We start from the raw sequence: 15,154 nt of genomic DNA, 5'->3' as shown, positions 1-15,154 counted from the left end.
GACTAGGTGGACAGCTTTCAGATATGTGTCTTTGCCAAATCACAAGAGTGGTTAGGACAGTCTGAAAGTGGCAAATGTAGAAGATAGAGAGAGAGAGAGAAAGGGAGAGAATAACCCTGCAGACTGTCAGTCATCTTCTCCAGTTCTTTGCAGGGAGAGGGGGCTCCCAGTCTTTTTTAATTCTCTGTGAATCTTCTGTCCATCACCACACTTTATCCCTGCTTTAGAGCTTGGCTCAGACTCACGCACTGTCACTTTCCTGACAAACTACACCTATGCACGGAGAGACGTCATAAACTGTCAGGAAAAAAAGGGGGGAGAATGCACCCGACTCCTCTCAAGAGAAAGAGACCCATACAAATACTCCAATCACTTTTCACTGTATACTGGCAGTGAACAACTCTTAATAATTCAAACTAAAATCTTTTGCAAGCAAGTTTGAGGAATTGAAATTACATGGCAAAATGACTAGTAGCTCTAACACATTGGCTTTTTGTTATGTTTAACCTCATTTTAGTCTTATAATAAACCCCGCACATTATTATGGATTAGGCTGTTGGCTGGTAGCTGCAGGTAGGCAATTCATGTAGAGGTTTTCATTTGACCTAAAATTAACCATGACCATTTTCTAGGGCTTTGACAGCACCCTACTTGGATTAGCCGTTTTAATTATCGAAAATGTCAAGCGGGGCTAAGAACCTGCTCACAACAGGCTAAAAACACCAAACAAAATGACTGAACCAGTGATACCTTTTTCTTGGGGTGAATATATTCCCACATTGCAATTAATTCCCAGAGACATGCTGCTGATACAATAACTGATGACAGGTGAAAAACCTGAAACAATCGGTGAAACAACAGTTAGTCAAATTTCCCCTTAATGGCACATGATTAGAAAATGCTGTAGTAAAAAACAGATGTTGAAAATACTTAGAAGACCTCTAAAATGTAAAATATAGCCAACAGATTCACATAAAATACAAAAAAATGCACACACACACACACACACACATAAATATACAATTATTATTATTATTTTTTTTTTTCTTTGGAAGTAGAAAAACCAAAGCATTTATTACTCAACAAGGTAGTACAGAGTCCTTTTAATAGATTTTATATTTAATATATTTTAAATTTAACAGAATAATGCACACTAAACTCTACTCTAACTCTACTCACACTATATGTTTTTGGAAGTAAAAATGAGTGAATAACCATAAATTAGAAATCTGTATTTCTCAACAAGATAATACAGTCCTTTTAATATATTTTATATTAAATATATTTTTTAGATTTAACAGAATAATACACACTTTTATTCGAAAAAAAAGAAAGTGAAAATCTTTGTTACTCAACAAGATAATACAGTCCTTTTAATATATTTTAAATGCAATATATTTTAGATTTAACGAAATAATCCACACTTTAATTCTTTTTTGTGAAGTAAAAAATGTGTGAATTACCATACAGTGAAAATCGTTATTGCTCAACAAAATCATGCAGTCTTTTTACAATAAAATATTGTTAATGCTATGTCTTTCATACAAGTCACCTTTCAATTTACAGCAAAAAGAGTTTCACAGAAATCCCTCCTTGACAAATCACATTTGAGAATGTTTTATTTAACAGTATTTTCAAATTATATTGAATAAGTTTAATGCCAAGTTCTTGTTCTTCAAGTTTTTTCAGAGGATCTTGTTGTTAGTCTATGTTGTTTGATCAGGTTTTGTGTGCCTGTTCTTAATATTCACCACAATGTCAAAAGTAAGAGTCTCGCCGAGCCGTTTCTTCTGTTCTGCTGACTGATGAAGTAATGGCCCATCTTTCCTCTAACTTCTAATCCTGTTTACTCTCCTCCTCGGATGCTGCATTTTCCACAGCTCGGAGTCTGGAGACAAGCTTTGTAAACACGCCACCTTCTCTATTCACGCCAATTTACAGGCCTAGCAGCCCAAGGCTCTACTTTGCAGATTATGAATGCTTTAACCTGGCTTTCCACACCTCTTGGTAATTTCGTCTAGTTTATCTTCTTCGGACCACATTTTCTAACCCTCCCCCTTTACGTGTGTCACTTTCGTGTGAATTTACATGCAGAAACGTCGTGACCACATCAGCTCCATGAAACACAGAGAGCTCTTCTTGATATGCTGCCATGTCATCACATCCTGCTGGTGTGCAATTGTCAAATGAAATGATTGGTTTTGCATACCAAATAAGACTGTGATCAGTTTGATTGAAGTGGTTGAACAAATGAAGTGATATTCTAAGGCACAGGGCAATACAAAGGACACTTTCTCCTTGGCGTTCGGGCACGTCTTTAAATTGCTGCATGACATGTAAGTAATGCAGCAAATTAGCAAATCGTGGCAGCCTCTCTTTAGATCAGGTGCCACTTACATCCGTGTATTAATTGATAAGGTAAAGCTTAAGGAATTCTCGGTGTGAATACATTAATGGCATTACAGAGCTGATTGCACTTATGAATTACTGCAGGCACACAGGTAACGTGATAAGTTGCGATTATATTGTAAATATTGTTACCATTTTGGCAAGAATATGCTTGGAAAATTAATATATTTTATAGCACCATAAATATCATTTAAATAGAATCTGTCATGTTTAGGATGTTGGAAAGCATGTGGTATATTTAAAGCACATTATAACACATTTTTAAACTTATAATAAAAAAAAAATATTACACTTAGTAATAATAAAAAATTGACATAAGTAATTCAGTTAGAACAAATCTTTAAGAATCTAAATAAAAATGCAAAATATAGTCTTGGGTGCTTCATAAAGAGTTATTATGATATATTTATTTAGAATTGCAGCATTTAAAGCAAAGATATTGGCACCTGAGAAATTAAACAATATAATTTAAAAGAATATATGTTGGATGAGTTCTTTTGATATACCTCCTCTCCCTTTTATTTTTTATTTTTTTTGATATTGCATTAAAGGATTTATGTGTTACCTTAATGATAAATAATCATTTTTACTATGACTTAGACGTGTGGTTATAAGTGCATGATATAAATATGTTAATTCTGACATTCAACAATGACATTTCAGTCATAATTTACTCCTCCCCATGTCTTTCATTAAACACAAAAGGGGATGTTTTGCAATCTGTTCACACAGCTTATTTATATACATCTAAATAGTATAGTAACATGCTGCTAAATAAAAAAGCATTAAAGTTGGCATGAAATCAAAATCAACCCTATTTATTTTCTTAAGGCATGCTGTTTATTTTTACAGTATGTGAATGATTCATCCATGCAAATTAAAATGCCATTTATTATAAAATGTCATTTATTCCCGTGATTGCAAAACCAAATTTTCAGTCTTCAGTCACATGATCCTTTAGAAATCATTCTAATATGCTGATTTGATGCTCAAGAAACATTAAAATTATCAATGTTGAAAACTGCTTGATATTTTTGTGGAAACCATGATACTCTTTTTTTCAGGATTCTTCAATTAATAGATTTATTTTCGTAACAACTTAAACTTTTGATCAGTTTAATGCATCAAGAAATAAAGTCAGTCAATTCCATTTCATTCAGACTTCAAAGCATCTTAAATGTAGTCCTTATGACTTTTTTGTAAAAAAAAAAAAATCAAATCTCAAGTATCATTTTTCTACATATGCAAAGCATTTTGATTACATAAAACGTGAGAACCAATAGTGTTTGTCATCACTGATGTTAACCTGGCATGATTCATATGGAATTACAGAATGTATTGTTTGGTTGTACTATTCCTTTAAGAGTGATGCAATAGTCCTCATTAAAATTAGAACATATTAGCACTCTTATATTAAGTTTTCCCACTGACTCATATATACTTCTGGTGGTGAAATTTGTTTTATGGCCCTCACCTGCTTGCACTTGAAACCAGCTAAATAGGCTGCCAGGTCTCTCATCCCCCCTTCAATACTACGACTGTCTTCTCAACCTTTCCCTTTAACATGCCGAACTTCTAAACCATTCATTATCTTACCAGTTTCCCCCCTGTGCCGCCGCACACTAACAAGTGAACTATGACAGCCCTATTCTATGATTGAAATGATTAATTTGAATAGCCAAAGGTTTCCTCACAATTATTTCTCCATTTATATATCCGAGGGCATTTATAAACCGCTATGGCTATCTCTAAAAAATCTGGGCCACATTTTCTCCATTCATTTTTGCATAAGATCCATTACATCGCTGTGGGGTAGAATTTTTAATCTGCCCCACTTCAATAAGCACATCTCTGCCTACCTTGAAAATATTGTCAAAAAAGGAAGGTGGTTATTATTTATCAGTGCCAGGATTGATAAGGGGCCGAGAAGGGCTGCTACATGTCTACAGTTGGGTCCAAATGAGACCACATTAAAAAATCCGGGATTTTCCCTCCGCCCCCACACAAAGTAAAACAAATACAAAATCCAAATGGAAACTGAAACGATTTCTTTTCTTTAGAGCACTGAAGCCTTTGTTCTGGGCCTCAAAGTGTCCGACATATGCCATACTGGGATCGTACTGCAATCAGATAAGGTAAAACTCCCTTGCAACGTGAGCAAGGGTTTATTACAGCCATTTTGTGAGATTATGCAGACACATTGGCTTGGCAAAAGTAGTGATTAGGCAGCAGCCTTCCCATGTCTCGCTTCCATATGGGTCTTTACAGCTCCAGTGAAGCCACTAATTTAGGAGGATCAGTGCGAGAAATATCAGTACCCACCGAAATTTGGTCGGACTCACAGGCACTATTGAAGGGCACCAAATGACATGCAAGGAGGACTTCCAAAAGGCTCTGTGACTGCTCCCGTTTCAGCTGGACTAGTATTTACGGTTAAATCCCCTGGTAGCCCAACAAGTCGGAGCGGTTCTCGGGAGATTACATCCATGTTCGCACACTTACCTGTCAGTGTTCCTGACAAGCTTATTCCTCTGAGCTCTTGGAATAAACTCCTACACCTTCACTGTGAAATCTACTTTAGCAAACTCCATTTCACACTTCAACCGTAGCCCGGTTTCATAACGTAATGTCAAATGTTGGTAAATAAACATGTAGGATGCTGCTTATTGAGTGAACCTTCCAAAAAAGATACAGACATGTGGCTACTTCCAGTTTTTTTATGGTGGTTTACTAAACATGCGACTGAGGTTACACTATTTTGGCATTGCAAACGGCTACAATATCATAATTAAATATACGGTAATTATAATATCAGCACCTTCAAGGACAGTTTATTGATTATGATGTACAGTGTAGTCCAAAAGACCGCTTTGAAAATTGGGATTTTCCCACCCATTTATATTCAGAAATAAACAGCATGTTTTTGGACTTTGAAAAGTTTAAAAACAAGATCTTTGGAAAAAAAAAATTTTTTAAAAAAAATTTAAAAAATCAGTTATAAGACGCTTTAAAGGAATAGTTCTCCCAAAAATGAAAAATTGCTGAAAATTTACTCATTGAAATAGTTCTCTATAATACTGCTTTCTCCAATAAGTTAAAGTTGCTTCATCTGAATCAGGAGAAAAAAAATGCACATATTAAGATACAACTGTCAGTAAGTATGCCTGCCGTCTTTATGCTCTCATCCAGTAGAGACTAATCTCAGTCTGTTGGTAATTACCAATCAGTATGCAAGTCTTCCAAGGAATCGTCTCCAGGCAACCATATAGATCAGCCAAGCTCTATTCCATTCATCAAATTAGAATGAAACGTCTCCTCCCAGATCAAAAATGCTGTTGTGCATGTTGGAGGCTATTACTGATACTGTAGCTAATCATATATTTGCTCTACATATATTTCAATATGAAATTTTATTTATTTTATCTCTCAGAGATTGTACAGGGTTAATACAAAGGTATTAAATAGGTCAAAATGCTTACATAACAGCAAAAGAAAACACCAGACGAATATGTTACATTTATAAAATGCTAAATTTCAAAATAAGACAAAAATGTGGATACTACTGTATAAGGTGATTTACTATTTCAACATAAAATGTTCATGATAAAAAGTAACATACAAATATAAAGAAACTAAATAAAACTTAAATTATATTAAAAAAATTATAAAAATGATAATAAATAATGTTAAATAAAAATGATTATATAAAAAAACTAGAGAATAATAAAACATTTCTTTCAGATGTATGAATTGTGATATTTAGAAAACATGAAACCAACAGAGGGAATATCTGTTTAAGCTAAGATCTGATGACACACTTTGGTCTCATCGTCAAGCATACAAATGCCGCAGATGTTTGCAAGAAATATTATCACAGGAACAAAGATGATGAAGAATCTTTGAGAGATATTAGAAAGGAAAACTGTTCAACTGTCTCCCGTAGCATAATGTGAATGACAGAAGAAATCATAATTGAACTGATGAATTATGGGTTGAATTTAAAGAAACAAGAAATGTGTTTCATAAGAAATCATCAAATAATAGACTTTCGTAATTATCCAGAAACTATGTATCAAACAAAACTGTCGCTATTCTTCAAAACAATAATATCTCTCAGGGCTTATGCAAAACAACACAATGCATTTCATCTATCTAAAGGCCTTTTTACATACACAAGCACAGCGTCGCTGACTTGACTGACGTGTGTAGAAGGAAAAACAGCAATTCAAGGATTTCTCTTAAAGATCCAACATTCCAGGTCACTACTGCATTACAGGACTTAATACTGTGCTCACTTTGAATCTCAGTTCTGAACACCTAAGCAAAATTATTAGCTACAAGAGAAAGCCTGCTTTTTTGCATAAAATCTACATACAAAAGACGAATAGTTTGACAAAGAGGTAAAAACCCATCACAATATAAGGCAATGGAGCTGAGTCACCAATTTCTTCTTTAAAAAAAAAAAAAAAAAGGAAAATAAAATGTAGCTATATCCACCCAATCCGATTTTTTTAAAGTATTAAAGCTGAAGAGTGTATATATGCAACAATTCTAAGTAAGCCATTTTTAGCTTGATTTCTGTTTGGGAAACCATATTGGTGACATCAGTGGCACGGAAATGACATACTTCACCTTTAAATAAAGACAAAGTTCTATGAAAACAACCATGACAAGATCAGAAACACTACTCCATGAACATGGGCCATCTTGCTTGCGTCTGAACTGAAGTATCCTCTTGAGTTCAGGCCTGTGATGGAGAGGAACACAAAGACATCACAGACAGGATTATACATAGGAGGCCATTACAAGTGTCAAGCAATTGCCAGGCTAGCAGTTCGATTCTGTGAGTACAAGCTGAAAAATCAGTGTGCACCGCTCTTAATGAGCTCACATGAAGCCTTACTTGACATCTTTGGAATACGGATGGGGCTGCTGCTGCTGCCGTCTCCTCCGTCACTCAGGGCTTTGATCTGAACGAGCAGGTCCTCTTCTGATGGCAACTGAAGCTCCACGGACGTCCTGTTGGTCTCGACTTCGCTGCTTCCTCTGTGCCAGTTTTGACGATACACAACCTGCGCGGGAGAAAGTGGGTCAGTGAAATGCAGCTAGTCTGTGCCAATTAGCTAAAAACGCTCAAAAATAAATAAGTCACAACAACAACAAGGATATTTAATGATGTACAGCGGCCCCAAAACATATTTGAACACTTAATTCTGATATAAAAAAGTTGGAGTTTGATTAGATAAAATATCAAACAAAAAAGCATTTATTATGAAGAAAAATAGCAAACTTTTTAAGCATAAAATTTTATTAAAATAGGTCAAGTTTGTAAGTTTATAAGACAGTTTATTAGAAAACAGTTAATTAAACTATCTATCTCTCTGTCTCTTTCTCTATACACACACACACACACACACACACACTGCCATTCAAAAGTCTGGGATCAGTAAGATTTTTTTTTTTAAAAGGAGTCTCTTATGCTCATCAAGGCTGCATTATTTGTTAAGAAATACAGACAAAACAGTAATATTGTGAAATATTTTTGCAATTTCTAATACTGGTTTCCTATTTCAATATACTTTAAAATATAATTTATTTCTGTGATGCAGCGCTGAATTTTCATCAGCCATTACTCCAGTCTTCAGAGTCACACGATCATTCAGAAATCATTCTAATATGAGGATTTATTATCAGTGATGAAACTGTTGTGCTGCTTAATTTTTTTTGGAACCTGTGAAAGTTTTTTCAGGATTCTTTGATGAATAAAAAGTTTAAAAGAACAGCATTTATTCAAAATAGAAATATTTTCGAACAATATAAGTTGTTACCATCAGTTTTTATTAATTTAACACATCCTTGCTGAAAAAAAAAATTCAAAAAAAAAAAATCCCAATTAACATTTGAATGGTAGTCTATATTATTACAAAAGGTTTCTTTTTTTATACACATAACACAACATAAAAATGTAACTTTTAATCAAATCATTTAATTTAAATGCTCCCCTAAACAAATCACCAACAGCAGCACTGGAAAAAAAAAGTATATAAAAGTGTTTCACACCGTCTCCTTGCAATCTTCAAAACCCAGGTGAAAGAGGGAATACAAATTAAATAATCGTTATACATTTCAAATTTCAAATTGACTTTCAGTGGGAGGATTATTAGTATGTTTACTGACATATCTTGCTGTGAAAAAAATAGGTTTCACAATCAATATATCATTTAAATTTCTCTTTTTCAGGCTGACAGTGCAAAACAAATAGCCACCAAACTGATATTCTTTCTTACTCATACAGACTAGAAAATGTATGATTATTGATTGCATTATTCTGCAGGTGCCTCACAGCGGACGGTTAGGATTGCAAATGAATAGTGCTTCTCCCTTCTGAACGTGTCTTTGGTGAGGCCTCGCTAAGCTCATCGCTCCAGATGGAGGATAGCATCAGAGCCGTCCAGCTGTTCTCCGACCCTACAAACCTCTACACATATTTTACCCAAAGTTGGGTTGAAACAACCCAGCATTTTTTAGAGTGTATCTATGAGAGAAACCCTGAGTTTTTCATAATTTTACTAAAAGTTTTGCTAGCAAAAAGGAGAAAGAGTGGCCTTTGCTGAGAAGAGAGATTTGATTTGTTTTGACAAATCCAATTCAAGATGACATTTTAACATCTCTAATGTAGAGGTTTGTAGAGTAACAATTTACAGTAGGTTGCATACGTTAAAGGCGTAGTTCACCCAAAAATGAAAATTATGTTGTTCCAAACCTGAATGCATTGCTTTCCTCTGTAGAACATAAAAGAACATATTTTCAAGAATTTGGTAACACTTTATTTTGATAGTCCACTTTAGACATTCTATTAACAGTAAGTAACTTTGCAACTACATGTCAACTAGCAGTTAGTAGAGTATTAGTAGACTGTCTGCTTAATAGCTTCTAACACTTTCTTTGTCAACTTATTCTACTAACCCTAAACCTACCCTAACAGTCTACTCTGAGAGTTAGTAGACATGTAGTTGCAAATTAATGAGAATTAGTTGACATGTAGTTGACATGTAGTTACAAAGTTACTTAGAGTTAATAGAATGTCTAAAGTGGACTATCGAAATAAAGTGTAACCAAGAATTTTGGTCACCATACAGTTTTGGTTCCCAAAGAAGTCAATGGGAACCAAAACTGTACGGTTACCAACATTCTTCATATCTTTCTTTATGTTCCACATAAGAAAGAAATAAATGAAATGATAACTGAATTTTAATTTTGGTGTGGATTTTCCTTTTAAGAAGTGTCTTCATGATATTTAACATTATGAAAAATGTCTTTAGTAACAAAAAAGTGCTGTATATAGAACCAATTATGGGAAACTAGTATTAAATACAATGCTATGCAAAATGATTTGCACTTCAACTAAGAAGTTCAAAGGAGTTGCATGAGCATATCTGGAAAAGCTTCACTAGCACTTCAAATAAAAAATGTAATGAAAAAACATAGCATATACAGTATAATGCAGCTTTCAAAGGTAATGTTCTCAGTCATTTATCTCCGAGTTGTTTTATGTGAAACACCAGCTTATGTGGCACACTGATACAGCATGTTTATCAGCAAAGCAACAGAAGAGCGAGAGCAAAAAAACTGATTACCTTGTAGCCGGTTACTTCTGATTCATTGTCCATCGCCTTCACATGTTCCCAGTTCAGAAAGACCTTTGAGTTTGTCAGGTTCCACTCAATATTCCCTGGGGGTTGACTTGGAGCTAAAAGACATAAATCATATTCTGATTTACTTCCAACTTGTGTAATATGACTGAACAACATCTCCCGTATATTTTGTCCTTTGCAATCTTAACAATCAGCACTGCACCAGCTGAGGTATCATCTAAATTTAAGACTTTCAAATCTCACTGGCACCGATTCAATTCAGCTTGGCTCTCATTTTAAATTAGCAGACTATAAATGGAATTTTAGGAGTCATTTTTTGTAGCAGCAAAAAACTGCTATGAAACAAAGAAACATTGTGCAGAGCATCAAAGGAATATCTCACCCAAAAATGTCAATTCTGTGATCATTTATTCACTCTCTTGTTTTTCAAATCCCGTAATAGAATGTCCAAGCTGATCTTTTCCATTCAGTGACGTTGAATGGTGACCACCTCAATAACTTAATTTCTGTCCATTTCTCATACAACGCAACTGTATGGATTCTAAAGATTTTTGATATAATGAAAGAGTAGTATAGACTACTTTTATGATGCTTTTATCTTTTTGCAGCTTGACAGGGCCAGGTCCCCATCCACTTTTACTGTAAGACAACAAAGTAGAGTAGACAATCTTCAAAACCTCTCCTTTTGTGTTCCTCAGAAAAAAAAAATGTTGGGTTTGGCACAATGTGAGGATGAATAAATAAAGCCCGAATTTTCATTGTAGACTCATCTATTTCTGTTTATAAGTTCATAGTTTTGACACTAAAGAATGAGTTTTAATTCATTATGCGTGACAAACAGGGAAGTTCACATGGAAATAAAGGCAAAAAACTACATCTTAAAAAAAAAAACATGCTGTTGTAATGTATTACAGTTTTTGATATTCTGACATGTCAGATATTTTAATGCTGCTTGAATGTCAGCATGCCCTTCTTTCCTTTATTTCCATAACTCTCTAACAGTAAAATAGTTGCCCCCAATGTAGGGTTGCTTAGGAGCAATTTCATAAATTTTGTGTTTCCCACTGCCCGGTCATGTGCCCACACAAACAATTCTACTTTTCACAGTAATTGAGGAATTTATACATAGTTTAACAGCAATTGAGCACTGGACCAGGGAAAATCTGAGCTCTTTTCTTATCAAATTTCATGGCTAGGACTTTGTGCACCATATATTCATAGTTTAAAAAAATTGAGATTAATCACAATTTGAAGCAATTTAACTAATGATACCAAGTCCACCGAGTCTACAATACATGCTATTATGATAACTATACTAGATCATAACAGTGGTCGGCGGTATCACAGTATGTTTTGTCAGAGAATCTGCCGTACAAAGGAAAAAGGACAATCGGCTATCTGCTCCGACACAAAGAAAGAGATCTGTCAAGCTCTTTATTTTAAAGCGCCCTTAATTGTATGCTCAGTCTATTAGCTGAAAATAGCAATAAGACTCCCTCCATAGTAATGTCATAGTTTATCAGATCAGTTTCTGGCTCAGTTAAACACAGTGTTTTGTTCTTGATTATTGGCATCAGATAATGAGCCTATTTAGCCACAGTAGTTTAACAAAGGCCACCTTAATCTCTTATAGTGTTGAGAACACCCCACTAAGACGTTAAGAGGGTAGGACTATGATCCTGTCAGGCCCCTAATCTACATTAACTGACAAATATATATATATATTTTCGAATATACTGGGGTTAACTTTTATTTTAATGACATTATTTATGCAACTGCAATTGAAGTGTAAATGCATATGAGTTGCATATGTATATACAGTATATAAATATATATATATATATATATATATATATATATATATACCGGTTTTACCAGCAATGGAGGCTTTTGAGGCCCCTGGAAGTCTGAATACTATGCTAGACAAGTTTTGTTATTACTGGCCTTTTTACTTTCACGTTTTGTGCAAATAGTCCATGTAGTCTATTAAAAGGCTACATACATAATAAATACAGAGGACTTAAGACAATGATGTTAAAACGTTTTAGATGGAGTTTGCCAAGCCACAGCATGCCATGCCCAAAATATTTTCATGTCATCTACTCCTTTACTGTGTTTGGTTCAAAATCATGTTTTTAATAACCACATGACTTACGTGGCTTCTTGGTGGTGATGCTGATGGGTACGCTGGAGGGTCCGGTGCCTGCACTGTTGTGTGCTCTGACTGATATCAGATAAAGCGTGCTTCCCTTCAGACCTGTGATGTTGACTGAGGTTTCCGTGACCCTTACTCTCTCTGCATCGCTTTCAGGTGACCCATCCTCCAACCACTGCACCTGTAATAGTGAAGTGACATTTAAAGAGACAATAAGTCATTTCACTTTTTACAACACATAAATAAATAAATAAATAAATAAATAAATAAATAATTGACACGAGTCCCCACGAGTCTGTGTGTATTCAGGTTTAAGTCCCCACCAGAATAGAAAAACAGGTACACACACACACACACATTCATTATAATGTTTGAATGAGCATAATGTTTCTGCTTGAGTAAGCGTGCTTCCAACCTCGCAGCTAAGAAATCGACTTGAGAAGAATGTCATTTTTGTTCCTGTATTAGCGTTCGATACACTAACTCTGTGACAAAGTCACTGTGACTCGTTTTTTTTTTAACTACGTTCAATAAACATCTGCACAGGGACTCTGGAAGTATTTGTGGATTTTCATATGTACAATGATGTTAAAACGTTTTAGATGGAGTTTGCCAAGCCACAGCATGCCATGCCCAAAATATTTTCATGTCATCTACTCCTTTACTGTGTTTGGTTCAAAATCATGTTTTTAATAACCACATGACTTACGTGGCTTCTTGGTGGTGATGCTGATGGGTACGCTGGAGGGTCCGGTGCCTGCACTGTTGTGTGCTCTGACTGATATCAGATAAAGCGTGCTTCCCTTCAGACCTGTGATGTTGACTGAGGTTTCCGTGACCCTTACTCTCTCTGCATCGCTTTCAGGTGACCCATCCTCCAACCACTGCACCTGTAATAGTGAAGTGACATTTAAAGAGACAATAAGTCATTTCACTTTTTACAACACATAAATAAATAAATAAATAAATAAATAAATAAATAATTGAAGTTCTCCATCTAACAGCTCGCAAAAAGAATATATAAATAGATAAAAATACTTTGAAAGTACTTTTAAAAGTGGTCAAATGGTAGAGAAATTGCTTATGTAATATGAACATTTTACGCAAAATAAGTTGAAAAGGAAAGAAACAAAGATATGTCACATTTAATATACACACACACACACACACGTCTGGTCAGCTATCCTTGTGGGGACTCTCCATAGGACACACACACACACACATTCATTATAATGTTTGAATGAGCATAATGTTTCTGCTTGAGTAAGCGTGCTTCCAACCTCGCAGCTAAGAAATCGACTTGAGAAGAATGTCATTTTTGTTCCTGTATTAGCGTTCGATACACTAACTCTGTGACAAAGTCACTGTGACTCGTTTTTTTTTTAACTACGTTCAATAAACATCTGCACAGGGACTCTGGAAGTATTTGTGGATTTTCATATGTGCTTTTTTTTACTACCCGAAGCTGTGAATGACTTTGTGATTTCTCCACGGAACAACCTTGTGACCTGGGATTTCTCACAGAGGCTCGTTCGGGTTGGAAGGAGAGAAATGGGCAGAATCCTGTGGGTTTCTCACACAGTGAGAAACGACCTAGCAGCTGAAGTGTTTGCAGGAGGGGGAATTGATGTATGATGTCCACACATCTGAAAGGTGATTTATATAAGTGCCCAGAAAGCCTGGGTATTGGCGCTCCCCGGGAGACAGGACCAGCTGTGAGAAGACCTCTTCATTCTGCAGATGAGATTGTGAAAAATGTGGCCGGGGGATCGCAAACTCTTGTTGGCGAACAGGAAATTGCACACCCTGCCATCAGCGCAGTGCATACATTAAGGAATCTGATTGAGGCGATGCAGTGTGAGGTCAGAGCCTCTTTTTTTCCCTCCCTCCATTTATGGTGTTTATATACCTCGTAGCCTGTTATCTGTCCTTTGCTGCCACTTTGGTGAACAGGTTTCCAGAATACCTCGATCTCAGATGCGGACAGAGTGCGGGCCCAGACTCTGGGAGGAGCTACTGAGGGTTCTGTTGATGTCAGACATATCAAAAAAGGGGAAATAATGTGAAAAAAACAGTTAATGAGAACAGACAGTTTACAGGATTCATCCAACATCAGTCTTTGGTGCTTAAATGTACCACCTGTTTGCAAGAACTAACTGCGCTGTTAGCACACTAGCGAATAAAAAAATTACCATCAAAGTGCACTAACACAGCTGTAGAGGGAGTGTAATTAAAACTTGAAACGGATCCATCAACTTTTGTCATTCCTAAACGATGTCCAATAATGTCCTTGCACAATTTGCATACAATCAACACAGAACACAAGCATATTAACCTTCATCTGCTGAATATACAATGACCACGGGGCTAAACGGTCCCTCTCCGATCTCGTTGTAGACGCCGACTTTTACTTCAAACTGAGTGAGTGGTGGAAAGGTATCATTTTTATAAATGTATCGTGATGCATCTACCGAGGCCAACACGCTTTGTTTCCATGTTGTGGTGCCAAGTGGACGAAATGCCACCACGTAGCCAAACTTTTCTCCATTTTGTAGCTCCTCTGGCACAGGCTGTGAGAAATGAGAATTAAAAAATGTTATGTGATTCAATAAAGAAAGTCACTTGTTTTGTTCCTGTGGTTTTACATTTACATTTATGCACTTGGCAGACACTTTCATCCAAAGCGCCTTACACGTATTTAACGGTTTTAATGAGGGAAATAACTACAATCCCATTAAGCATTTTGTTGCAAAATCTGCATACAAATATTTAATATTACAAGAATAAAAATATTACTAAAATATTTTTATTACCTGATCAAATCGTGTTTAACAGCAGAATGCATGATGAAAAACTACATTACCCATGATGCTGTGCAGAAATCTCCACCAATCAGATAGTCGGCCAGCAAATCACACCAAAAAAGCTTCTCCCA

General features: G+C 35.6%; 1 protein-coding gene across 1 annotated transcript in view; it reads right to left on the bottom strand.

The window, feature by feature from the left end:
- Window positions 1–6,901: 6,901 nt before the first annotated feature.
- LOC107713522 (contactin-4-like) overlaps window positions 6,902–15,154 on the bottom strand; it is a 37,962-nt gene continuing 29,709 nt past the window's right edge. Inside the window, exons 18-22 of the mRNA XM_016519056.1 lie at window positions 14,129–14,244; window positions 12,929–13,109; window positions 10,047–10,159; window positions 7,313–7,481; window positions 6,902–7,156 (exon numbers count right to left, since the gene is read on the bottom strand). Coding sequence (XP_016374542.1) covers window positions 7,062–7,156; window positions 7,313–7,481; window positions 10,047–10,159; window positions 12,929–13,109; window positions 14,129–14,244 — 674 coding nt within the window. The 3' untranslated portion in view covers window positions 6,902–7,061. The remainder of the gene's footprint in view (window positions 7,157–7,312; window positions 7,482–10,046; window positions 10,160–12,928; window positions 13,110–14,128; window positions 14,245–15,154) is intronic.

Source organism: Sinocyclocheilus rhinocerous, unplaced genomic scaffold (genome assembly GCF_001515625.1).
Source record: "Sinocyclocheilus rhinocerous isolate Xijiao unplaced genomic scaffold, SAMN03320098_v1.1 scaffold57, whole genome shotgun sequence".
NCBI lineage: Eukaryota > Metazoa > Chordata > Actinopteri > Cypriniformes > Cyprinidae > Sinocyclocheilus > Sinocyclocheilus rhinocerous.
The sequence above is the reverse complement of the archived record's forward strand: the minus strand, read 5'-3'. Positions and strand labels throughout refer to the sequence as shown.